At 39.9% G+C, this 27,655-nt stretch overlaps 1 protein-coding gene across 5 annotated transcripts in view; it reads left to right on the top strand.

Moving 5' to 3' along the window:
- Positions 1-26,594, top strand: part of LOC135221981 (inversin-like) — a 232,437-nt gene extending 205,843 nt beyond the window's left edge. For 4 of the 5 annotated variants that reach the window (XM_064260078.1, XM_064260076.1, XM_064260077.1 and 1 more), the window contains exons 7-13: positions 4,844-5,184; positions 12,379-12,502; positions 14,465-14,873; positions 23,311-23,438; positions 23,658-23,764; positions 24,202-24,404; positions 26,369-26,594. In XM_064260078.1, the coding sequence (XP_064116148.1) occupies positions 4,844-5,184; positions 12,379-12,502; positions 14,465-14,873; positions 23,311-23,438; positions 23,658-23,764; positions 24,202-24,404; positions 26,369-26,505 (1,449 nt within the window). In that variant the 3' untranslated portion in view covers positions 26,506-26,594. The remainder of the gene's footprint in view (positions 1-4,843; positions 5,185-12,378; positions 12,503-14,464; positions 14,874-23,310; positions 23,439-23,657; positions 23,765-24,201; positions 24,405-26,368) is intronic. The other variant, XM_064260075.1, reaches the window with a different exon arrangement.
- The last annotated feature ends 1,061 nt before the right edge of the window (positions 26,595-27,655 follow it).

Raw genomic sequence — 27,655 nt, 5'->3', positions numbered from 1 at the left:
AAACGTCAGTGAGGGAATGGTTGAGCCTTCTGGGACGCTTTCCTCGCTGGAACAATTCTTCCCTCTCGGAAGACTTCATATCCGTCCACTTCAATTCTTCCTCAAGAAGTCTTGGAGCTGGAAAAACGGACAACTGTCGGACGTTTTCCCCATTCCAGTGGAGGTAAAGGCACACCTACAGTGGTGGTTGCTGCCTCTGGAAGAGAACAAAGGGGTCTCTCTAAGATCAAAGAACCCAGACCTAGTGTTGTTCTCCGACGCGTCGGAGACGGGTTGGGGAGCGACATTAGGCTGGGCGGAGGAAGTGTCAGGCACCTGGGAACCAGCACAGGTGTCCTGGCACATAAATTGCAAAGAGCTCTTCGCCGTTCACTGGCTTTGAAGAGCCTAGAACCTCTGGTGATGGGAGAGACAAGGTAGTACAAGTAAACGTGGACAACACCACCGCACTTGCCTACATTCGGAAAACAGGGAGGGAACTTCACTCCTCGTTCCTTTACGAACTCACGAGGGACCTATTACTTTTGGACGTCTCACAGGAACATCTCCTGCTGACAAGGTTCGTACAGGGAGTAAGGAATGTGAGGGCGGACAGGCTCAGCAGGAGGAACCAGGTCCTTCATACAGAATGGACTCTGCACGAGGAAGTATGTCGCGATCTCTGGTCTCTGTGGGGAACTCCTCACGTGGATCTATTCGCAAACATACATTTCAAAAAGGCTCCCAGTGTTTTGCTCGGTCGTGGTAAGAAGACCCAAGAGCAATTATGGTAGACGCCTTCCTGCTAAACAAACTGGTCTCGAGTGGACGTGTAACGCTTTTCCCCCATTCAAAATCCTGGGGTAGTATTGAAAAAGTTTGTGGCGTCAAAAGAGACGAGGATGACTTTAATAGCCCCCTTTGGCCGGCCCAGGAATGGTTCACGGAGGTGGTAGAGTGGATCGTAGACTTTCCAAGATCCCTACCAGGAAGGACGGATCTTCTCAAACAACCACTTCAAGAGGTACCATCAAAACCTCCCCGCTCTCGTGCTCTGACTGCCTTTCGACTATCGAAAGACTTGTCAGAGCGAGAGGCTTTTCTCGCGACAAGTGGCAAGCGCGATCGCGAGAGCTCGCAGAACCTCCACTTCGAAAGTATACCAGTCGAAGTGGGAGGTCTTTAGAAGGTGGTGTAGAGCCAAGAAGTTGTCCTCCTCCTCTACCTCTATAGCGGAAATTGCTGATTTCTTGCTATTCCTGAGAGTAAAATCGCATCTAGCCGTATCCACAATAAAGGGATACAGGAGTATGCTCTCGGCTGTATTCAGGAACAGAGGTTTAGATCTGGCAAATAACAAAGATCTCCACGATCTCATAAGATCTTTTGAGACGTCAAAGTCTAAAGAGCCAGTACCTCCGAACTGGCAATTTGGACGTAGTCCTCAAATATCTGTCTTCGGATAGATTTGAACCTCCTCATCAGGCCTCATTTAGAGACGTAACTAGAAAATGCCTATTTTCTTTTATCGTTAGCAACGGCAAAAAGAATTAGTGAGTTACAAGCTCTGGCAGGATAAAGTAGGATTCAAGGAAGACTCCGGCGATTTGCTCGTTTAAAACTCTGTTTTTAGCGAAAACGAGAATCCCACGAATCCCTGGCCTAGGTCATTCGAAATCAAAGGAATGTCTAGTCTCGTAGGCAGAGAAGCAGAGAGGTCCTTCATGCCCTGTTAGAGCTCTGAAGTTCTATCTTCAGAGGAAACGTCAGTTGGGAGGCTCTAGACAAGGTCTTTGGTGCGCGGTCAAAGACCCCAACAAGACTGATGTCAAAGAACGCTCTAGCGTTCTTTGTAAGGAACGTCCAGTTACCTGGACGATCACAATGGTCTGTTCCCGGTACGAACAACTTACAACTTTCGAGAGTAAAAGCTCATGAATGAAGACGAGCGGTTGCGACGTCTCTCTCGTTTTATAAGAATATGTCACTTAAAAACAATTTAGATACGACATATTGGAGATGCAACTCGGTATTTGCATCTCATTACTTGAAAGACGTGCGTGTGACGTATGAGAAGTGCTTTCTCTAGGTCCTATCGTATCGGCAGATACGATTCTGGGTACGGGAGCCGACACCAATCCTTAGAATGTATATACTGTTCTTCTGTTTGGATATGGTCGAGAATCTCTTCGAACAATGGAGGATTCAGGCTCGCACGGGCGGCCGTCTATGTTCATCAATAGAATTCTCGTCATATCCAATTAGTTGAGTATAATTTTTTTTTGAAAAATTATGTATGTGTGCGTAGTGGTTTTGAGTTACGGTTGTTGTGACGAGTTCGGGATAACTGTAACAATCCTTAGTTCTAACACATGGTTAGGATCAGGTGGTCGGGATTGGTTGTGTGCTCCTTCATAAGTGTATTGTCATATAAGTGGATCAGCACCCATTGACAAGTCCTTTTAGGCTCTGCTGAGTAAGTGGGTAAGACCCCATCGGCAGACCCACAAGAACTCTTGGCCATAGATCACATATCTCGCTAAAGTTTCTGAGGTGATGCAGACTACTGGGCAAACACCACCAGTCTACCACCTATCAGGTAGGAACCAAGGTTTTATTTATACCTACAACATATGTTGTTTACCTGTCTATTCCATATAGTAGCTGTCTCTTACCCTCCACCGAAGGGTGCCAATCAGCTATGTATATATCTGACAGGTAAGTTGATTGTATGAAAATGATATTGTTATGTTACAATAAAGTTTCTACATACTTACCTGGCAGATATATACAATTAAAGGCCCACCCAGCCTCCCCGCAGGAGACAGGTGGAAGAGAGAAAATATGATAGAAAACGGGATGGTTCCTAGTCCTGCACCCAGGGCAGGCCGGTAGATCACCTGACCTACCTGTGCGAGTGGGCGCGAAATTTGAATTTCTGTCGGGGACGACGGAGTCTTAGCTATGTATATATCTGCCAGGTAAGTATGTATGAAACTTTATTGTAACATAACAATATCATTTTGTTGTCTGTATCTCATTCAACTTTAGATTTGATGCTGGGCACTAATGTGTTTAATTTTGAAAGGAATTCATTAAAATTGCCCCACCTATTATCCCAAAATGTTAGAATATCATCTACATATCTCATCCACAGCATGTTTTTGGGTTTTATTGCATTTATTACTATAGTTTCGAAGTATTCCATGTACAGATTGGCTAAAACAGGACTTAAAGGACTACCCATACTACACCGAAATTTTTGCTTATAGAATGATTCCCCGAATGAAAATGCGTTATTAGGTGCACATAATTCAACTAACTTTATTATTTTGTCAAGCACCAATGAGAAATGATCTGAATAGGGGGATAATTTTTCCCTCAAAAACTGAAGAACGTCCTGTATTGGTACTTTTGTAAATAGGGAATCTACGTCAAGGCTTAAAAGTTTTAAGTTGTGAAGTGGTATATGTGCTTCTCTGAATTTGTGACAAAAATATTCTGAATGGTTAATGTGATTGGGAGGAAAAGTGCCTAAAAATGGGGAAAGGAGGCCAGCTAACCATTTAGAAATTTTGTAATTGAAAGCTCCGGCACATGAAATGATGGGTCTGAATGGAAGATTGTCTTTGTGAATTTTGGGAAGGCCATAAAGCTAGGGGAGTTTAGGATTAATTACTTTGAATTTCTTTAATAGTTCAATATTCTTTTTGTCTTTGCCAATTAATCTTACTTTCCGAAAAAATTCTGTGTGGAAGTTTTGGAGTGGATTTTTCGTCAGTTTGTCGTAAGTGTTTGTGTCGCTAAGGAGTTGGTTGATTTTGTCGAGGTAGAAGTTTTTGTCCATTATTATGATTTTGGCATCTTTGTCTGATCTACTTATTATAACATCTAACTTTTTTAGCGAGCGGATGGCTATCATAAATCTACAGGGAACAGGATATTTCTTACTTAGGTCAGCTAAAGCATCTAGTAACACACCTTTTAAACATATCTCTTCACGGCTGTAGTTTCTGTCAGATATGATTTTATCAAAAGCCACTATGAAGTCAAGATTGCTTTTGCGGTCTGGCATAAGGGCAAAGGATAAGCCTAGATTTAAAACTAAATGTTGATTTACATATTATATATATAATGTATATATATAATATTAATAATGTTATATATTATTATATATATATATATATATATATATATATTAATATTGGTGTATTTAAATAAATATTTATCTTATAATAATCTAGATATTATAATATATAATATATAATATATATATATCTATATATATATATATATATATATATATATATATATATACAAATATATAATGCTTTTGCAGTCTGGCATAAGGGCAAAGGATAAGCCTAGATTTAAACTAAATGTTGATTTACAGTAAGGGGGTTGTTGGATAAGTTTAAGTTGTGTATGTATATATATAATATATATATATTATATATATTCATATAGTATATATATATTATAATAATATATATAATATAATAATTATATATATATATATATATAATAATATACTAATAATTATATATATATATATATATATATATATATATAGATATATATTATATATAATTATATATATATATACATTATATATATATATTATATATATCTATATATATATATATATACATACGTATAATATATATATATTATATATATATATATTATATATATATATAATGTTGTATATATAATTATATATAAATATATATATATAATATATATATATATAATATATATATACATATATATATATATAGATATAAGTATATATATATATATATATACTGTACTGTTTTTGCATCAGGTTTGGTATAAAATGAAAATACGTACTATTTTTCAGAGAACACCCTTGCATTGGGCTGCAGCTTATGGTTCAGATGAAAATGTCAAGCTATTGATAAAACAAGGTGCAAATAATCTGATGCCAGATCAGGAAGGTAAAACTCCTCTTCATTGGGCAGCTATGTGTAAAGCTCCAGGTGCCAAAGGATGTGTCAAAACTCTGATTTCTGCAGCTCCCTCCAGTGTGAACTGGCAGGATTTTGATGGTATTACAGCTCTGCATTTAGCTGTTGCTGAAACAAGGCTTGATGCTGTTGATATAATACTGTCCGTCCCTAAATGTAATGTAGATTTGACAGACAACCAGTTTCGAACTGCACTTCACTGGGCTTGCAGTAGGTAAGAGCTAGTTTATTTGTTGTAAATTTGTTGGGCACTGATGTAGCTATGAAGAAACTATTTCTAGTATTTTAATTTTTTTGCTTTGAGAATTTATTGTTTTATGTTGTTAAACTATGCACAGCATGTTGTAGAGTAAATATACATTTCATTACCATAAATTTAATTAAAAGCTCAATCATTAACTGAGAAAAGCTTTTTCATGACATACACAGAACTTTTAAGAATGTCTCCAAACAAATTCAGAATGTTAATATTTCTTTCATCATGCAAAATTATCCCATCCCATTTGTCTATTGGCCTTGGTCTTGAATGTGAGTTTTAGCATGGACAGAGTACAGGTACCTTTTTTTTTTTTGCAAAGACTGTCTCTGTATAAGCCACTTATCAAACAGAGTGCAAAGTGGGCCACCATGCAGTTGGTCAGCCGAATTGGTATGTATTTTCCCATCTCATTCATTAGAAACCATTGTACATAAAGCGTTGTCAGTTAAATCAAACCATAGGGGGGGGGGAAACCACCCTGCTGGCTTGCTATTCTTTGAGAGTAAGAATTTGTGGTAATAATAAAAAGCAAATACAGTAGTACCTCGAGATACGAAATTAATCCGTTCCGAGGCGCACTTCGTATCATGAGGTTTTCGTATCTTGGACCACATTTTACATGTAAAATGGCTAATCCATTCCAAGCCCTCCAAAAACACCCCAGTAAATTTCATAATAAAGTTAGATTGACCTATAAACAATGAAATACTACAACAATTTGGACCATTCAATACGTAACTTAATAATAAAAATGGAAAACCTGTAAATAAAGTGTATATTAGTGTACAAGAAATATTATTACTGTAACGTAAAATGTGGAAGCTTACCTTTCAAGTGAGGCTATCTCCGAAAGTGGCGGCAGAGGAGGACGAGGACAAACGGCAGATACGTATGTACGTACGTACACTTAACTTTACGAAAACATAAAAAAATGTAAGGAAAACATACATAAACTAAAATTTATGAAACACATTAACAAAACTGTAACACTTAACTTTACAAAAAACTTAAATTAAATTTTTTTTTTCTTTTTTTAACTTTTTTTACTTTTTTTTACTTTTACGTAGGTTTTTTTATTACAGAATTTCAACTTCATCACCACTTTCAACTTTCTGTTATTACTTGGTTCTTCCTTTATCACCACTTTCAACTTTCTGTTATTACTTGGTTCTTCCTTTATCACCACTTTCAACTTTCTGTTTATTACTTGGTTCTTTTTTTTTGCTTTCAACTTTGTTTTTCAGCACTTGGTTCTTCCTTTTTGCTTTCAACTTTGTTTTTTATCACTTGGTTCTTCCTTTTTGCTTACTCCTGCTAATGCTAAAGGCCTCTTTAAAAAATAACGATCCAAGGAAGATTGCTTCTGCCTACTTTTCACAATGTTCCTGAAACGACTCAGGCAAACGTCATCGAACTGCGCAAGCATACGACCTGTGTGAGCCTTTTCGGGGTGTCTTTTTTTCTATAAACGATTGCACTTTATGAAAAGCGGCTAGAACATCCTTAATTTCTGCTGTTGTCATAGGGTCCTCCTCCTCTTCCTCGCCGCTGCTAGAGAACTCCTCTTGAACGATGTTATGTTGCATGCCCTCCAACTCCTTCAGGTCATCCGTCGTAAGCTCCTCTTAGTGCTCCTCGAGAAGGTCGTTGATGTTGTCCTCATCGACGACCAGCCCCATGGACTTGCCGAGTGCAACGATCTCGTCAAGATCTGGTTGGGAAACAGTTTCGGGATCATCAACTGTTTCTGACTCTGCAGCACCAGCTTCGCCCACGTCGAATCCCTCGAAGTCTCGGGCGGATACGGCATCAGGCCAGAGTTTCCTCCACGAGGAATTCAAGGTTCGCCTCGAAACCTCCTGCCAAGCTTGGTCGATGAGTCAGATGCAAATGACAATGTCGAAATGTTCCTTCCAAAATTGACACAAGGTGAGGTTTGTGGTATTGGTGATGTCGAAAAATCTCTTGAAAAGATGTTTCGTGTACAGCTTCTTAAAGTTCGCTATCACTTGCTGGTCCATGGGCTGGAGGAGAGGGGTGGTGTTGGGCGGAAGAAAAAGAATCTTGACAAAGGAATACTCCGCTAGGATATCTTTCTCGAGGCCAGGAGGGTGGGGAGGGGCATTGTCCAACACCAGCAGACATTTCAGGGGGAGGCACTTCTCTTCCAAAAATTTCTTCACTGTCGGGCCGAAACACAGATTTACCCACTCAGTGAACAAAAGCCTCATTACCCAGGCTCTTGCATTAGCCCTCCACATCACTGGAAGCTTCTCCTTAAGCACTTTGTGTGCCTTGAAGGCTCGAGGAGTCTCCGAATGATACACCAGTAGGGGCTTCACCTTGCAATCCCCACTGGCGTTCGAACAAAGTGCTAGGGTAAGCCTGTCTTTCATAGGCTTATGCCCGGGTAGCTTCTTCTCTTCCTGCGTGATGTACGTCCGACGAGGCATTTTTTTTCCAAAAAAGGCCAGTCTCATCACAGTTGAAAACTTGCTGAGAACTGTAACCTTCCTTGGTCATCATCTTGTTGAAAGTGTTTCTAAATGCTTCGGCTGCTTTCGTGTCCGAGCTGGCAGCCTCCCCATGCCGCACCACCTAATGGATGCCAGTTCATTTACGAAATTTCTCAAAACCACCCATGCGAAGCCTTGAACTACTGGGGTTTGCGCTTGATGTGTCCCTTAACCCCTCCGTCGTCTTCCGCCTGCGCAATCAAATTGCCGAAAATAGCGCTGGCCTTGTGGGAGATTGCCGTCTCCGTTACCGTATCGCCAGCGATTTCTTTGTCTTTTATCCAGACAAGAAGCAGCCGTTCCATCTCGTCGTGCACGTGGGTCCTCTTTCTGGACAAAATAGTGATGCCCTTGGACGGTGTAGCTGCTTTGATGGCATCCTTCTGTTTAAGGATGGTCCTATTGTTGATGGATTTCAGCCATATTCCTCGGCGATCACACTCAATCGCATACCAGCCTCATACTTCTTGATGATCTCCATCTTTGTCTCCAAAGAGAGCATTCGCTTCTTTCCATGAATTTCAACTTTCTTTGGACCCATGACTACGTTATCTTGTACGTAATTTACGTATAAGTACAATAAAGTTTTCGCACAACACGATAAAGTTCGTATACTGCAACAAAATCACTAACGAATTTACGTTACTAAACAAAATCGTTAGACCGAACGAATACCGCGTGCGTACGATAACGATGCCGGTACGAAGTGGACGAGGTAGGCATGCCACCACGTATATGTACATAGATGCATGATGGGAGGGATGCTGTCCAATAGGAGAGAAGGATCTCATGGCGGTGACTAGCATCAGGAACCAATGGGAGAGCAGGAGGATGGTGGCGAGTCTACTCAGTTGGCGGCGCGCGAGTTTATAAATTGTTATCGGTGGTTGGGGCGAATCTCGGACTTTCAGAAACCTTTCGTATCTTGAAAACTTTTCGTATGTAGAGCCGTTAAATTTTTCATATTGGCTTTCGTATCTCAAGTTTTTCGTAAGTTGAGCCTTTCGTATCTCGAGGTTCTACTGTAGAGTGGTACCTTTAGATACGAAAATAATCCGTTCCAAGGCGGCCTTCGTATCATGAGTTTTATATATCTTGAACCGCATTTTACATGTAAAATGCCTAATCCGTTCCAAGCCCTCCAAAAACACCCCAGTAAATTTCATAATAAAGCTAAATTGACCTATAAGCAATGAAATACTACAACAATTTGGACCATTCAATACCTAACTTAATACGCACTAGTAGTACTAATACATATGTATGTACCTGTAAATAAAGTGTATTAGTGTACATAGTATACAAGAAATACTGTACGTACATTTGTAGTAAAATGTGGAAGCTTAACTTTCGAGTGAGGCTATCTCCGAAAGTGGCGTCAGAGGAGGAGGACAAACGGCAGATATGTACACTTAACTTTACGAAACACACAAAAAAATGTCAGGAATACATAAACTAAACTTTACAAAACACATTAACATTTTAACACTTAACTTTACAAAAAACTTAAAATTAAAATTTTTTTTTTTTCTTTTTGATTTGTACATTTTTTTTTTTACTTTTTTATACTTTACATTTTTTTTTTTTTTTACAAACGCGCCTTAAGAAAAGCAGCTAGAGCATCCTTAATTTCTGCCGTTGTCATAGAGTCGTCGTCCTCCTCCTCGCCGCTGCTAGAGAACTCTTCTTGAACAACGTTATGTTGCATGCCCTCCAACTCCTTCATTCAGGTCATCCATCGTAAGCTCCTCTTGGTACTTCTCGAGAAGTCATTGATGTCATCCTCATCGACGACCAGCCCGATGGACTTGCCGAGTGCAACGATCTCATCAAGATCTGGTTGCGAAATAGTTTCAGGATCGTCATCTGTTCATGAATATGCAGCACCAGCTTCGCCCACGTCGAATCCCTCGATGTCTCGGGCGGATACGGCATCAGGCCAGAGTTTCCTCCACGAGGAATTCAAGGTTCGCCTCAAAACCTCCTGCCAAGCTTTCGAAATGCTCCTTCCAAAATTCACGCAAGGTGAGGTTTGTGGTATCGGACATGTCGAAACATCTCTTGAAAAGATGTTTCGTATACAGCTTCTTGAAGTTCGATATCACTTGCTGGTCCATGGACTGGAGGAGAGGGGTGGTGTTAGGCGGAAGATAAAGAACCTTGATAAACGAATACTCCGCTAGGATATCTTCCTCGAGGCAAGGAGGGTGAGCAGGGGCATTGTCCAACACTAGCAGACATTTCAGAGGGAGGCGCTTCTCTTCCAAGAATTTCTTCACTGTTGGGCCGAAACACAGATTTACCCACTTGGTGAACAAAAGTCTCGTTACCCAGGCTTTCGCATTAGCCTTCCACATCACTGGAAGCTTCTCCTTAAGCACTTTATGGGCCTTGAAGGCTCGAGGAGTCTCCGAATGATACACAAGTAGGGGCTTCACCTTGCAATACCCACTGGTGTTCAAACAAAGTGCGAGCGTAAGCCTTTCTTTCATAGGCTTATACCCGGGTAGCTTCTTCTCTTCCTGCGTGATGTACGTCCGATGAGGCATTTTTTTCCCAAAAAAGGGCAGTCTCATCACAGTTGAAGACTTGCTGAGAACTGTAGCCTTCGTTGATCGTCATCTCGTCGAACGTCTTAATAAAGGCTTCGGCCGCTTTCGTCTCTGAGCTGGCCGCCTCCCCATGCTGCACAACCGAATGGATGCCAGTCCGTTTACGGAATTTTTCGAACCACCCATGAGAAGCCTTGAACTCTGGGGTTGGTGTCGAAGTCCCTTCTCGGGTTGGCGTTGATGTCCCTTCTCCTCCGTCGTCTTCGGCCTGGGGAATCAAATCAATGAAAATAGCACTGTCCTTGCGGCAGATTGCCATCTCTGTTATCGTATTGCCAGCGATTTCTTTGTCTTTTATCCATACAAGAAGCAGCCTTTCCATTTTATCGTGCATGTGGCTCCTCTTGCTGGACAAAATAGTCATGCTCTTGGAAGGTGTAGCTGCTTTGATGACATCCTTCTGCTTAAGGATGGTGCCTTTTGTTGACGGATTTCGGCCGTATTCCTTGGCGATCACACTCAATCGCATACCATCTTCATACTTTTTAATTATCTCCATCTTCGTCTCCAAAGAAAGCATCCTCTTCTTTCCGTGAACTTCAACTTTCTTGGGACCCATGACTATGTATATACTTTACGTAACTATGTTATGTAGTATACGCATGTAGTAAAGTTCTCACACAACACGATAAAGTATACTACAACGAAATCACTAACTAATTTACGTTAAGAAACGAAATCGTATAGAACGAACAAAATCCGCGTGCTTACGATACCGATGATGCCGCGAAGTGGCCGAAGGACGCCTTTAAGTAGAGCACGATGGGAGAGATGCTGACCAATAGGAGAGAAGGATCTTATGGCGGTGACTAGCATCAGGAACCAATGGGAGAGCGGGAGGATGGTGACGAGTACTCAGTTGGCGGAGCGCGAGTTTTAAAATTGTTATCGGTGGTCCGGGCAAATCTCGGACTTTACAGCAACAACCTTTCGTATCTTGAACAATTTTCGTATGTAGAGCCGCAAAAACCTTCGTATTTCTCGAGTTTTTAGTAAGTTGAGCCTTTCGTATCTCGAGGTACCACTGTATCTCTCAATACGTGGTCACGGTCAGTGATTTTATGTATAGGAGAAATGTGGTCACTTACAGAGAAAATGGGGATTTTGAAGAGGTTTTAAGACAAATTTCTGAGATTTTTACTTTAGAATGTGCTGGAATAGCTTAGAATAGTAATAGGTATTGTTGTAGTAAGATGAAGACCAAGAGGAAAGCATAGGTATGGTTGCAGTAAGAAAAAGCATAGGTAAAGATAAGTACCAGCTACGAATTCAGGCAGAAAATGCCAAACACAAAAGAGTGGAGAAAAATCATTACGCCTTACCCCATAGAAGGAAAATCTTAGGGGAAAAATGTAAATGATTAATGATGATTGTGATGGTGATTATGATGATGTAATGATAGTTAATCATAACATATGAAAGATAGTGGAAGCTTCATTAAAGGTATGAGACAATTGTTTGTGTCCATCAAAGGTCAGTATCAGTTATTTATTGTTGGTTATTCATTTAACTTATGGTTAGTAAACTAAATTCGGAATCTTCTTGTAGTTTTTAAGATCTTTGTCCTCTCTCTCCAAGGTTGTCTTCATTATGTAAGTGGTATGCCTAACAGTATTTGGAAGTTTAGTTTCACTGTACTAGAGCATAGTGATAAATCCCTAAATTTATATGTATACAAAACTTTAGGATAAATATAATTACATAATTAAATTAAGGGGAAGTAAAAAGAAACAAGAAATATGTATATTAAGCACAATTTAGGCATGTGAAATATGCCAAGAGAATGAAAGTAGTCAAGTATATTATCATGAATAATGTTTGTGGACCAGGTCAGAGAACCAGATACTGTTACGGGCTAAAACATTTCTTCCAAGACTGCCTCAGGGGACTACTAAAAAAAATTAAAAAATAAATAAAAAGCACTACTATACCATACGTATAAGTAAAATTAGTGTTAGTGACGAATCATTGATTTACTGTTTTGTTCAAATTGGTAACAAATTGTAACCATAATTTTACAGAGGAGTTACAACAATTGTTGGACGACTGTTAGACCGCGGTGCACATATTGGAGCTGTTGATCTGTATGGTGCTACTCCATTGCATTATGCTGCTCAGCTTAATCATGCTGATACTGTGGAACTGGTAAGTTCCGAGTTTTTCAACCTGAAGTTAGGCCACTGTACCTTGTCATGATTTCCAAAATTTGTCATAAACCTATTAACTTTGTGTGATGTCTTATACATTTTGTTTCTCCATCAGTTTCCCTTTTCTTGTATTTTATATATTTTTGCTAACAGTTTGTGATGATTTGATATTGTAGTTTTACCACATACCTATTACTTAAAATTAGCCCAGTTTTGGGAAAAGCAAATTTTCTGCCACATCTGTTCTTGTTTGAAAGAGAAAATTATCATAAAACTTTGGACAGTTTTTCTCATCCTAAAGATAAACATAACAAGCACATATAAAACCATTCCAACAAAGACTGGAAAGATTGCAGTAGTCCTGTTGGCTCTTGCATGTGCAAGATAATCCAGGAGATGTATGGCAGTCCTTCATGGGTCACCTAGTCAGCATTGTAGTTTTTTCAAAAATGGAATTGCTTAGCATTAGGGAGTGATATTTTTTAGTGCAACCAGAAGAATCAGGTGAGCATGCTGGCATGAAAATGACAAGCAGTGGGCTAAACTGTTGGTTTTTTAGGAACTTTAATTTTTTAAATAAATTTTTATTCATACATATCCATTACTTATTTGGATCTTAAATTTCATTTGGAATTGAATAGGAAATTGCCTACTGGCTGGCAGCAGCCCACATGCACCTCATGAATCCTTGGTTACTGGGCAACCAAGAGCCTCCTTGTCCATATATAATGGGGTCAGAAGTCAGGAACTTTGATTGCGTTATCAAAGATTACAGTTGCCAACATGTAAGGGCAAAAAACTTATTGCATTTTATGTCATGAGCGATGTAATGCAAAGGAGAAAGGAACATTAAAGATAAACATAATAGATCAGCTAATCCATAACTGAAGAAGGTACATACTTTCTTGTAACTCAGGGAAATATGTTAATACCCTTCATAATCCCTTATCCTGTGTAACAGAGTTTTTTTTTCTACATAGTGTATGCTTTGTCAGTTAGCAGACATTCTTCACTGTTTATGTTGTGGTTTGGTAAATGCTTTAACATGAGTTACTTTTACTAGTCAAGGCCTGCAATGATTCCATGCCCTTTCTCAACACAGACCCTTATTTCATTGTAGCAGCTATCTTGTAAGTTGTGTTCATCTAATCTCACCTGTGAGACTTGTTATAAGTTGTTTTCTGACCTGCCATATTACCGTTAAAAAAAGACGCTCAAGTCAGAACAGTCAAGGAGCATGGCTGCTGGTGTGTCATTCACTTTGCTTACTCTTCAACCACTCTGCCTATATCATCTTACTTTCTCTCTCTTAATCTACCCTGTGTACTTGGGTATTCATTATCTTTGGTTTTTTTAATTTGCCCACCTAAACAGCAATTTAAGCTCACATGTGATTGATGATGATGTAATGGAACAAATGACTGTTTTTATAACTAGCCAGTTTTTCATACATGTCCATCAGTTATTTGGGGAATGATCTCCAAGCTCCACACATCTTTCAGCCTCATCTAAAGTTTTCACAAATAGTGAGGAAGGTGAATGAAGTATACCTGAAGGTTCAAAGGGCTTATGCATCATAGTTCTAGCTTTCTGTAAGGAAAAGGTCTTTGAACCTGGGAAACATTGATACACAAGTGTAGGCTTATTGATAGATTTGAATGAAAAATTTTATTTTGTGTTATGAAAAATATTTCTCATTGGAACTTGTAGCTTGGTCTGCACTTTGCTCAGTAAATGAGACATTGTTTAGAAATAATTTTGTGTATGTCTGTAAAATCCTAAAATATTTTTGTATGAATTTCTCAAACAATAAGACAGTATTCACTCTCTTTTTCAATGATAAGCGTTTAATAGTATTTTATCTCATGCTTTAATGTCATAGTAATTTGATAAGCAGGATTTTCATTGTTTAGCAAGCGAAACTAGAAACTAATTTAAGTATGCTCAAAATTATTTACAGCTGGTTCGACGTCCATGTGTGCGAGATGATCCCTCCAAAGAAGGTTATACTGCATTGTTCTGGGCAGCTGCACGGGGCTCAGATTCGGCTATTACAGCTATGGTTAAACATGGTGCATCTCTCACAAAAGTAGGTCCCAGAGGTTGCACTCCCTTGCACATAGCTGCAGGAGCTGGGCACATCTCTACAGTAGGAGTTTTACTCCGTTTACAAGCACCTGTTGATGTCTGTGCTGATGATGGCCGCACACCACTGCTTCATGCTGCTCAGGCAGGTCATGCACATATCGTAAAACTTTTGGCTAAAGAGGGTGCGTCCTTAGATCACCGAGATAATGAAGGACAGTGTGCACTTCATCATGCTGTTTTAAATGGCCATCTGTACCTTGCACAAATACTCATTAGAGCAGGTATGGAGATGCATGTCCTTCAATAATTTGATTTTGTTCCTCATCTCTACACTTAATAGCTGTCATGTTTAACTGTCTTCCTTATGTTCCAAAATGTGATTCATTAACTAGCCCAAATGATGTAAAGTTTAATTTGTATCTCAACAGTTATTACTTGACATTGGTCCTAAAACTTGTCCATAATTTGCGTGAGATTGATTGATGTGGTCATCTACCAAAGGCAAAATAAATTAAAGTTATTTACAGCGTTTTGATGAAAGCGGTATTTGAGTTACTTTGGCATTTAGGGCTTGAAGTGTTCTCACACTTGAAATCAACATAAATGGCTTGTGAGCTATTTAATAACATCACAATTTTAATTTACATCCTGTGACTTACAGTTCCCTCAAAGAATTTGATATTGAATGAGAACTGACAATTTGGTCAGTGTAAAGCTGGCAAAGTATGATGACCATGTAAGAAGAGACCAAAGCGAGTAGATTGTAAGTTAAACACGAGAAGCTCTGCAGCTGAGAACCAGAGTGAAGCTGTAAAGAATCTTCCGTATCATGTACAGATTGCCATGCAAATACAATTATGATTTAGGAAGTTTATTGTTCTTTGTGTAGTTGTTAATGGGTGTTCAGTTGGCTTTATGCCAATACAGACTCTTGTTCAAACGATGAGCTCACAAGACGATTATTGTCATGTGGAAGAAGTGAACAAACAGAGGGGGGAGAGATTAAAATGAAAGGTAGGATTGTAAACCCCTTTGGACCTCAAAGCATCCATAAGTAAAAATAAAACAAATAGTAGTGAATCCTAGCAAAGTTGAGAAAATACTAAGAAGGAATGAGAAAAAATCTAGTATTGATTAAGGAAGTAAGACTAAATGAAAATGATTTGTTCATACACGGAACAAACCTTTGTCTTAACAATAGGATAATCTTCTAGCACCAGCTGTAAGCCAGGTAAAAACAATCAAAGATAGTAAAGCAAAGAATCTATGGCATCTGGCAACCCATAAGTATACGAGTTGGAAGCTGGTCACCAACCAAGCCTAGAGATTAGCCACGTTGCACTCTCCTTCCCAAGCAGGTTGCTTTGTTTGCCTGTTCTTTCTTTGCATTTTATAGTGTGTGCTTGTGTCTGTCCTTTGATCATAGATTCCTCCAAGAGTTCCAAACCCAATCAACGAATGTGTGTGGAAGTTCATGGATTTACATGTTCCAGGTTTTTGGCTTCTGTTACAGATCCCCATTCGACTTGCAGTAGGTGCCATGCAAATTTTTGTACTATCTCTAATCCGTAGCCTATATCTCAGTTGAGAGCTTTCTATAAGAAGAAGTAACACAGTAGGGTGTCAGCTTGTCCATCTTGGGAAGGTTTCTTGCCTCCCCAAGCAGGCATTTCAATGTCTCCTTCTTCCAATAATCTTCCTCCTGCATCTTTTGCTCCCATCTTCCCATCCTTTTCTTTCATTGATTTGTCTTTGGAAGTATTGGGCGGTGCACGAGATAGTTTATGTTTAATGAGGCCCCCCTCTTGTTGAAGATGATCTCACTCTCTCAGGAGAGGAGGGTCCCCCTCCAACTCCCTTAATTTCAGATTTGGAGTCCAACAAAATGGCAGCGGTTTGGGCATCCCTAGGCCTACAGGGTTCACCCTCTTTGGATGGTTTGCTGGTGCATTTCTTGTCTGCTTGCCAGCCTCCCCCAGTCCCACCAGCAGTCACCCCTCCTCCTGGCCTACACTACTTTGGTACACATGTGATACCTTCAAGCAGGCCAGAGCAGCCAACAACATCGTCTGTTTGGTCGCTGCTTATCACCCCACCAGTGAGGCCATTGGTTCATGCTGGCATGCCTAATGTCATGATGTCACTCCCAACATCCACTTAGCGTATGACGTCAACTGTGGTGTCCGTTCTCCATCCGTCTCAGGCCGTGACATCATTACCATCCACATCTCTGTCGTCTGCTCTGCCTCCCTCAGGGACATTTTTTCAAGCAATGTTTGATAAAGTGGACTTTGTTCTTCATGAGTGATATGCAGTTCCCCCTACAAAGAGACAGCATAGAAGGAGAAACCCTTTCCCTTCCTCCTCCTCTCCTAGCAAGAAGCATCGAAGTAAGAGAAAGCCTTCCCCCACTCCATCTCCTTCTCGTCCTACTCATACAAGGCTCAGACGTTGGAGGATTCAGGACGTTGCTGTTTCTTCTTCCGAGAATGAGAGGATTGTTTCGCCGTCTTCTCTACACGGAGATGTCTCACTGTTGCGCGTACGTGTACATGTTCCAGTTTGCAATGACTCCCCATCTCCACAACCTAATAGAGTTTGCCGTAAGGATGATAGAGCACTGATCAAGAATTTAAAGTTGCCCTCCACTCAGTTGTCTCTTGCATCACCTGGGATTTTTCATAACAAATGTGTGGGGTGACGATGATGGTCAAGGATGTGAGATGCTTTGGGTCCATGGACGTGCGTCTCAGCCCTCTCCCAAGAAGACAAGAATTTCTGAGTCTCCTTCTCCTAAGAGTTCCCAATATCATCATTCTTCATTCAGAGATGTTGACCTTTGAGGTCAGTCTCCTTCAAGACATTCTCATGCTCGTCAGTCCTTATCCCCTGACCATGTACGTATGTGATTCATTACACGGCTGTGAACGAGTACTTTCAAACAGCTGTGTACGTGAGTTGTCACACGACCATGTACGTGATCCATCTCAGGACTGGGTACATGAGCCTTTGCATGGACATGTACAGCAGCCGCAAAATCAATGTATATAGCAAAAACGCAAAAATAATCATAACATCAAATTTTTGTCAACTTTAAAATTGCGCAGCAGCCATACCACTGTCACCAGAGGTTTGTCGTACGGTTGACAGCTTCCTTGGACTCATAAGAGCGGGAAAATTGGAGGAAAATGTCAGTGCTCAATGAGCTGTTAGTGTGAGAGGATATGTTACAAGTTGCTTCATCAGCCCCTGACTCGCACATTTTTCAGTCATCTTTGGCGGCACACAGCTTAGTTTGTCATTGAAATAATGGGATGCCATAAGCTTACAAATGAAGAAAAGGCTCGTGCCCTTGCCCAGCTGGAGCAGGAAGTCTGTGATTCGTGTGGCCAGAGATATTGGTGTCTCTCGCCAAGCTATTTACAGTCTGAAAAAGGCAGCAGCTGGACTCCCACCAGGAGTGGTGCCACAGCAGAAACCAGGTTGTGGACTGAGAAGATGACCTCTCCGAGGACAGATAAAATTCTGAAGAGGGAAGTATTGATTAAGCCTTCAATTACAGCAGCTGCACTGAAGAAAAAGCATCCTGATCTGCTTGGAAACGTTGATGTTCACACGTTACAACATCGTCTGCAGCATGACTAGGGACTACAGAGTCGCCGTGCTGCAAAGAAGCCGCTCCTCACAGGTGACATGAAGAAGAAAAGGCTGGTATTCTGTAGGAAATATAAAGACTGAACCAAGGAACAATGGCATGATGTTATATTCTCAGATGAATCAACCTTCAGAATAGTTAGAAGCACCAGCAGTGTTGTGAGGAGGCCCAAGAGTGCGTCCTGAAATCATCAAAAGTTTATCGTAAAAACCGTGAAGCATCCACAGAGTGTTATGGTGTAGGGGGCATTTACTCGTAAATTGGGTAGAGCTGGGTTATATTTCTTGCCTAAGGGGGAACAATGAAAGGAACAACATATTTAGAAGTGCTCAACAACCATATGTTAGAGTTTTACAGGTTACATGATTCTGCATTTTTTATACATGATGTGGAGATTTTACAGGTTACATGATTCTGCATTTTTTATGCATGATGTGGCTCCATGTCACAAGACTAAGACAGTAACAAAGTGCTTGCAGAGAACAATGTATCTGTTGTAGAGTGGCCAGGCAATTCACCTGACTTAAACCCAATTGAAAATGCCTGGAAAGTTATTAAAGAAAAAGTTGCAGGTGCCCAGCCCTCAAATATGGTTGAGCTTAAGAATGAGATTAAGTTGATAAGGTGCACTAAAATGAACCCTGAATATTTCATGATCCTTGCTGATTCCATGCCTAAGCACATTCAGGCTGTATTGCAGGCTAAAGGAGAGATGACAAAGTATTAATTCATGTATCTGAATAATAAATAAGTACAGATTTCTCTTTGTTTAATTATCCACAGTAGTTTGCTATTATTTTGTGAAATATGTCAACATTATTTTTGCTGTTAAGATTATTTTTGTAGCCACTGTACATGGTACATTGCACAATCATGCTCATAGTTTTCCTCAGGACAGTGTTCGTGATGCATTTCCTGGCTACATTCTTGAGCCCGCTTGCTCAGAGGTTTCAGTTGTTCGGGATACCATTTCTTCCAGTGGGAAATTTGAGACCCAGCTCCGTTGGGAAACCTCTCCAGTGGCTTTAGAAAAGGACGAGGTTCTTTTTAGACCTTCCTCCTCATGTTGTCATTCTCCTCTGCCAGACCGAAAGGAAGGGGAGAGCAATGAGTTTCTCTCTCTTGAAAGTTGTTGATCTCATCAGTGAGTTCAATAATCTGGAAGAGAGGACACAGGCTCAATCTTCAATGACCCCTGCTGGCACAGAAGCTTTGCTCAGCCCAAATCAGGATTCTAGAGCTTCATTTGAGCTCCCACTTTCGGGACATGCACAATCTATTTTAAAGCATATTAATGACCTGATTTCGGATACCTGATTTCGGATAAGGATAGCTCCCATCAATCCAGTAAGTCATCCGAGTTCCTCTCTCCTCCTCTCCTGCAGCATAGGAAATATTATTCCACCAACAATGTTCAGCTGATGCCACGCCACCTTAATCCTGATGTTATCCGCCTTAACCCTGGACTAACTCTGAAACATATAAGGTCTGAGTGTCGGTAGTTTTCCTGCAAGGAGGCCTCCATTATGAAGCCTACTGTTTGCTTCGTCTTCCAGACTGTGTCATGGTTAGACTTATGGTCCACTGCAGCAGCCAAGATAGCTTCATTCCGCTCCCTAAGTGGGTCTGTTAGTTCTTCCTCCTTTATCAGACTCCTGCAGTCTGGGGCTAAGGCCATTTCTTACCTAGGCCACCTCAGCGGTACTTTGTGGAGTACTTCTCCAGGCTAGAAGGGATGCGACCTTATCGAAGGTAGCACTAACGGATGTCGACTGCTTGGCAGACTTCCCTGGAGGAGACCGCCCACTCTGCCATAGAGGAGGATGTGGAGGGCAAGTGAGCCTCTGACTTCGAGACTGCCTGCTGAACCAGCCTATCCTTGGTGTCAGCACACTGTTGGTCTATCGCAACTTCTAATTGCGTTCTTGGAAAGAGAAGCTGCAATTCCAGGAGGTCTCATTACGAAGAGACAATAAGGACTCACAATCTACCAAACCTGCCATCTTCGACAAGGTTGTGTCCCTCCTAACCAGGAACAGGTTGACCCACAAGTTAGCACTGGGATGGCCCAGGTAAGAGATGGCCTTAGCCCCAGACTGTAGCAACCTGATAAAGGAGGGCGAGCAAACAGAATCTTAATCAGTGCGACACGACGCTATCCTGACTACCAAATTAGACCACAAGTCTAGCTATGACACAGTCTAGAAGGCCTCTGAGAAGTCAACGAAGGGTCCTCAGCCCTTACCTGATCCAGGGTCAAGCCAGTGTTTAAACAGATCTTGTCCAAATTAAGGTGTCGAGGCATCGGTTGAACTACGTTAGTCGAATAGTACTGCCTATGCTGCAAGAGGAGAGGGGAGAAGCTTAGATGACCTATTAGAGGTCAGGGAGCCATCACGACCCGAGACCAACTCATTAACATGCTGCAAAATGGATTGTGCATGTCCAGAACAAGAGAGTTCAAACAAAGCTCTAGCACTCTGTCTCAGACCGAGTAAGGCCTGCATGCCCGTAGGAGTCATAGAGAAGTCTGTGTCCTCCCCTCAAGATTATTTAACTCACAAATGAGGTCAATACCCTCCTCTGGCTCTGGCAATGGAGAATGACATGAAGTAGACAGCTGAGAAGGATCCTCACCCTTCCCTAAGGCTACTAGAGAAATTTCCCTTGGAAGCCAGACGTCACAACTTCCACCAGCATGACTAAGTTCTCGAACGATGGAAGATCCCGTGAAAGAGTTTTCAGGCACATGGTCGAGCAACGAATCACATACACGACTGAGCCAAACCACATACACGATTGTGCAATGAACCACATACACAGCCATCTGACAAAGCACATACACGGTCACGAGATGAAGAACGCCACATGAGAGAACATCCTTGGGAAGGAGATCAGCCACAACGAGAAGAATCAAGACCTCAACTCTGGAAGGTGAAAAACATAAGCAGAAACTCCTTGGAGAAGAACAAGAAACAGGAGAAAGGTCGGCCTTCCCATTACTAGGTTGAGAGACTCGTCCACGAACCCAAACTGCCTCTCATTCACAATCATCAACAGCCTCACAACTGGCAATACGAGCACATTCGTTGGTAGGTAGGACAGTCTCGGGGAGAGGAGAATTCCTAGGTGCAGGATCAGCGACCTAAGTATTAGGCACTTTTGACCTCTTAATTGGAGCCTTATCATTCTTGCAGCGAACTCAAACAGTTGAGGAGACGAAGAATCAGCTTGAAGACTCAGAGGAGAGAGAAGGCCATCATGAACTGGAAGATGTCCATATACATGCAGAGGGTAGGCACTCTCAGAAGACAAAGCAACAAAGTCCTGAATCCTTCAACGTCTGACCTGAGAACGAGGGGGAGGAGCTCTCCGCCTACGAACTCTTCTTGCTAGAAAGTACAGGATACCTCTTGCAAAAAACATTGTAGAGCCTGTTAACCATCACTTGAAGGAATGTCTCCGATGGGTCAGCAGCTGGCTGTGATGACATCATAGACGAAGCTGAAAGTGACGTCATGGCAACAGGTGGTGGGAGAGACGACACCGCAGCCGATGTCATAGGAAGCTGGGAGTGACATCATGGCACTCGGAATGGCGGCTCAAGTCGATGGCCTCACTGGCAGCAACCCAGGATGCATCATAGTTGTCGATTGAGTCCCGCTAAGCGGCAGCACAAGAGAGCCAAAGTAGTGGAGACCCGGGGGAGGGGGACTGCTGGGGGGACCAGACCAGAGAAGGATGGCAAGCAGACATGAAATGCGACAATAGGCCATCCAAGGAGGGGGAATCCTGTAGGCTTAGGGAGACCCAAACAGCCGCTATCTTGTGCTATTCTGTATCTAAAACAAAGGAAGAAGATGGATTTGCCTCCTCCCTCCTGGGAGGGAGATTACTTCCCACAAGAGAGAGGGCAACATTGTACACGAAATCATCCTGTGCAACTCCCGATATTTCCAAAGACAAATCAGTGGAAGAAAAGGAATGAGACAGAGCATCAAAATGAACAGAGGGAAAAATTCTGGAAGAAGGGATGCCGTATTGTCCACTCAGGGAGGTAAGAAACCTTCCCAAGAAGGGCAAGTAGATACCCTATGCCACTCCCTCTTCTTGTAGAGAGCCTTTCACTGTGACACAGACCAGGAACAACAATCCTGGCAAGGGTTGGTGATAGTACAAAAATTGGAACAGCACCTACTGCAATTGGTATGGGGGTCAGTAATGGGAGATGCCAAAAACCTTGAACATGGAAATCCTGGACACCCAGACACATTGGTTGACAGGGCCTAGAACTCTTGGTGGAATCCATGATAAAACACAAGCAGGCACACAAATGCACTGAAAGCAAAGCACAAATAAATCACAGGCTAACAAAGAAACCTGTTTAGAAGGAGAGCATAAAAGCAAGCAACCACTCTCCAAGGCGGTCAAAGAAATACTTGAAGCGTCACGAGGCAAAGCCCAGTCGGTGACCAGCTTCAACCTCGTATACACGCGAGTTGCCAGGTGCCACAGATTCCTTGCTGTACAATCTTTGATTGTTTTTTAACCGGTTTCCAGCTGGCGCTAGAAGATTATCCTCTTGTTAAGATCGAAGGTTTGTTCTGTGTATGAACAACTCATGTTTCCAGAAAATCCTTTTCACTAATGCAATAATGTTAGGAAAATGTTAATGGTAAGCTAAGTTGATATAGGGGTAGATAATTATAGAAATTGGTTTTTAATTATCCCTCCTTGCACCTAAATATCAACATTACAAAGAAATTGTCAAGGGAGGTTTTAAATGAGAAAATTGGGACATAAGCAGATTAACAAAAAAGAGTAAACATTCATGTTGTTGTGAATGGTATATTTTTGCTAATTATATGTTTATGTTTACAGGTGTTTATGCAAACATGACCTATTACCTAATCATTCTAACACTTAACATATATTGTCTGAACACTTGAAAGGTTAAGTCAGAATTATTACTTCAGCAACATTATAGTTCATGTGCTTTACTTTAAGACACCTTCTTGAAGTTTTCACATATTACTAAACATATTGCCTAATAACTTTTGCAGGGACCTCGGTAAATATCCAGGATTATTCTGGTCGCACTCCTCTGCACATGGCTGCTTATAGAGGCCTCAGTGACATAATGTTTTTGTTGCTGGAAAACCGTGGGGATGTTAATGCACGTGATCACGAGGTAAAGCATTTGTTTTGGTTATTTGCCTTGCTAAAATTCAGATGGGGTTGCATATTTCCTAATCAGATATGTATTGGTTATTACAGGAACTGCTTTTATCACTACATATATTACGTAACAGCTAGCTCTTTATTGCATGAAGACAAGATTGAGGTATTTTGTTTAGTACTATTTGTTGTTACTGAATGTAAGAAAGTTGGCATGAATTGATTTTTTCAGGGTCAGAGTCCTTTGCATTGGGCAGCACAACAGGGACATTTGGGAGCGGTGAACACTTTACTTGATTTCCATGCATATCCAAATTACACGCAGACTACATTGAACGGGTAATTTTTACTTCATCTCTGTACTTATGTTAATACCATATTGATAATTCAAGAACTGCAACTAAGATTTGAAAGGGCTCAACCTTGTTGGTGAATGTAGGAATTTTCATCCACCCCATAAATATTAAAGTTATCATAAGGGTGGAAATTTTTAAGATACGCTACAGTGTTTTATAAAAAAAAAGTTTTGTTTATGAATTTGAAAGTATAATTACTTCATTCAAAAGTCTTTACAGATTTTTCATGTGTGGAAAGGTACTTATTATATCTTTTTATTGTATTGTTATGCAAGACTAATACTATATATAAAACTTGTGTCATGTTTTCAGTTTTGATACCAATAAGATTCCCTGATTACTTGATGGACCTCCTGTTTGCAGTGCAGATTTTAATTTTACTTTTTATGGTAATTTGAATTTCAACCATTACTCTTTCAGGTACACTCCATTAGATTGTGCGTATGTTGCAGAGCAATTTGAAATTGCGCAGGTTCTGATGGAAGCTGGAGGCTTATCTGTAACAAAAATCAGGGATATTGCAGCATCTAGGATCCAGGCGGTGATCCGTGGCTTTTTAGCTAAAAGAGAATACAAAAAGCTTTTATCTAACAAAGACCAGGAAAGTATGAGCTTGTTGTCAGGTAAGTTTTTCTGCCCAGTGTAGTGGCATTGAAAATTTGCATGTTCCATAGGAAGGGTAAGTTTTAGTTACAATGTTCAAAACTTTAATAGGAAGCTAATCTCATGAAACGGATTTTACCAATATACTGTTACATATTGAATTGAATTGATGAACTTCTGGGATGTTTGTGTTGTTTTAAATAAATGTTGTTAACTAGTTTTTGTTGTCTGCAAGTATTTACTGTAAAAGTTTTCTTATAATTTCAAACACTTAATTTGATTAATGCCTACATATAAGAACCAGAAAAGGGAAAATATTATGAAAAATTATATGCAAAAGATTTTTTTTACATACTACAGTGTGGAATTTATGTATATAAATAACCATTTTTTTAGCATACTTTGAAAATACTGGATAGGAGTTTATGGCAAGCCTGAGAAAAGTTGGCACAATTGACAGTTTTCAGTTTGGCTTCATATCAGAGAAATCAACAGCTGAGGCATTCTTTACATGCAGTGAGGCAATTAAAGAAAAGTTTAACTCGGAGATTAAGAGATTTGTTAATGTTTAAGTTGTTTGACAAGACTAATAAGACAATCAGTTAGGTGGACATAACGAAGAGTGTAGTGGATGCCAAATGTATCAGAAGAACTAGAGTTGCCATAATGCATGATCTAAAGTAATGTCAGGTGCATCAGAAGAACTGGAGTTACCATAACACATGATCTAAAGTGATGCCAGGTGTATCAGAAGAACTTAGTGTAAATGGTGGTGTACATCAAGAATTAGCCCAGTGTCTTCTGCCATTTCACATGGATTTGAACTAGAAATGCATACAGAAAGGAATCCCTGGGAACAGTTATTTACAGATGTCCAATTGTTAACAAGAAATTCAACAAGATAGGCTTTAAAAAAAGCTTGGAAGGAAATGAGAAAATATAAAACTAACATAAACAAAACAAATTATATAAAGACTGGCTGAAAAGGAAGTAAAGGAAAAATTTAAAAAATTATGTGCATTACATGGGAAAGGTGGGGAACAAACTCAATGTATATCAAATGTAATATGTATTGAAATATACATAGATGGAAATATTTTTTGTATTCAAAATGTATTAGAAGAACAAATGGGAGTGGCAGGGAGGAGGAGCCCTATAATGTAGTGAAAAAGGCAGGACTTGCAAGTAGAACACTTTTGTAACTTTAGAGAATCCTGGAATGTGGAGCAAGTGTTGAGAAGACAATAGGAAACAGTAGCAGAGGCTTGAATGAAATGAAAAGAAATTGCTAGATTACTAGTAAATAAAAGAATAACATTAGTAAACAGCGGAAACCCTAGATTAAGTCCTAACTTACTTTGTGTAGTAGAGATGTAAACATAGTGACAAAGAAAGTGAAAGGTTAGACAGGATTTGAATTATAGTGTGAAGATTTGTATCACGCAAACTGATCTAACGCCATATACACTTATATTTGCAATAGCAGATATTTGTGATGAACTTTTAGTGAATTGCTATAAGATTAATGCCAGGTACTAGCAGATAATGTCATTTATTGGCATCCATGCAAATTTAATGGTTCTTTATATTCATTTTTATATTATTAAATTTTAGCCAGTATTGAAAGTATAATGCTTTTCAGAAAATTGATAGAGTAGCTGAACAAATATGTATCCTCATTTAGAAATTAAAATTCTCTGTATAATTAAAATATTCAGTTGCAGAAATGTTTGTGCTCCAGTTTAGATATATAAAGAATATTTTAGTCAATATACATAGTATAACACACAGAATGAGGGTGCTAAGTAGAGAAAAAAAATTATGCTGTGCTGTATTTGCTTGGTGTTACTTGTAATGAAAATACTTTCCCAGCAATGCTAAGAACCAAATTTATGTTTTCTAATTAATTTCGTACTCTGTTTTCTGTTCAAAATGGCCCATTCAGACAAGATCACTAAGCAAGTTCTGTATCTTATGATTGCAGGTGAAGAGGTTTCAGGGAGTCAAGTTCCCTCCAAGCCAGCTACTAGTACTTCAGTAAAAACTACCATGCAAGAAGTAGGTCACCAATATTTGTTTAAATTAGAAAGCAAGAGATCTGTCAGCCTCAAGAGGATTTGATTGTTCCTGCAGGTTATGTGGAAGCCACTGATGTAAAGTTCAGAGATAAAATTGTCACAATTAATGAGGTAAGCTATATGTATAGTATGAGACTTATTCAGAAGTTAATGGATTGAGTTTGATTAAACAACTTTATCATAACAGTAATTACTTGAGCTTTCCAGTTGTGTGACATTAACCTCCCATGAGAAAGTAATACAGAATACTAAGTGCTCTGACAGAAATGTTCAAAGACAAAAACTATTGCCAAAGCTGAGAAATCCAAGTGTGTATTTTTGTTTAAATTTTTTAAAATTTTGTTTTTAGTGTGATGAGTGATGCAAAACAACCAGTTGGTTGAAATCATTATTTAGTTGGCAAGGACAAAGACCTTACAAATACTAGTGGAAATTAGTATGAGAAGAATTTTTATGGATTAATTAGTAATGGTTTTAATTTTGTTGTGTCAGTCTCATGCACTATACAAATATCTAGAGTATTAGTATGTTCTTGTTAATCTATTTAGGAGTGCAGTCTAGCATGATTTTAGGATAGACCAAATTTATGACTAACCCTTTGAGATTCTGATGACACCAAAAGATACTATCTTTAAAAAATTAAGGAAATACAGGCGGTCCCCGGGTTACGCCGGGTCCGGCTTACGACATTCCGAGGTTACGACGCTTTTTCTTAAATATTCATTGAAAAATTCATAATGGTAGTATTTTAAAGAGATGAAAATGACCTTTCCATTTCACTTGTAAGGATAACTCCTCTTTCTTACTGAGATGAGAGAATTTTTTTATGGTAGATGCACGTGTTTATTTTATTTTCAAATAATAATAATAATAATAATAATAGAAGTAGTAATAATACGATAACTAATTTCAAATTAAAATTCTTCCCTTCGTCTTTTCCTGTATCAATTTCCCTACCTCAACTCCAGTGACTCTCGGAGCTGTGAAAGTAACAATGCCATACAATGGTCAACGAATTTAATGGTGTATCTCTCTCACTCTCTCTCTCTCTCTCTCTCTCTCTCTCTCTCTCTCTCTCTCTCTCTCTCTCTCTCTCTCACTGAGATGAGATCATTTTCATGGACATGTATGTAATAAGTTTATCATTAATATTTTCCAATAATATAATACTATAACTGTAAGTACAAAATTCA

Source organism: Macrobrachium nipponense, chromosome 3 (assembly GCF_015104395.2).
Source record: "Macrobrachium nipponense isolate FS-2020 chromosome 3, ASM1510439v2, whole genome shotgun sequence".
Taxonomy (NCBI): Eukaryota; Metazoa; Arthropoda; class Malacostraca; order Decapoda; family Palaemonidae; genus Macrobrachium; species Macrobrachium nipponense.
The sequence above is the reverse complement of the archived record's forward strand: the minus strand, read 5'-3'. Positions and strand labels throughout refer to the sequence as shown.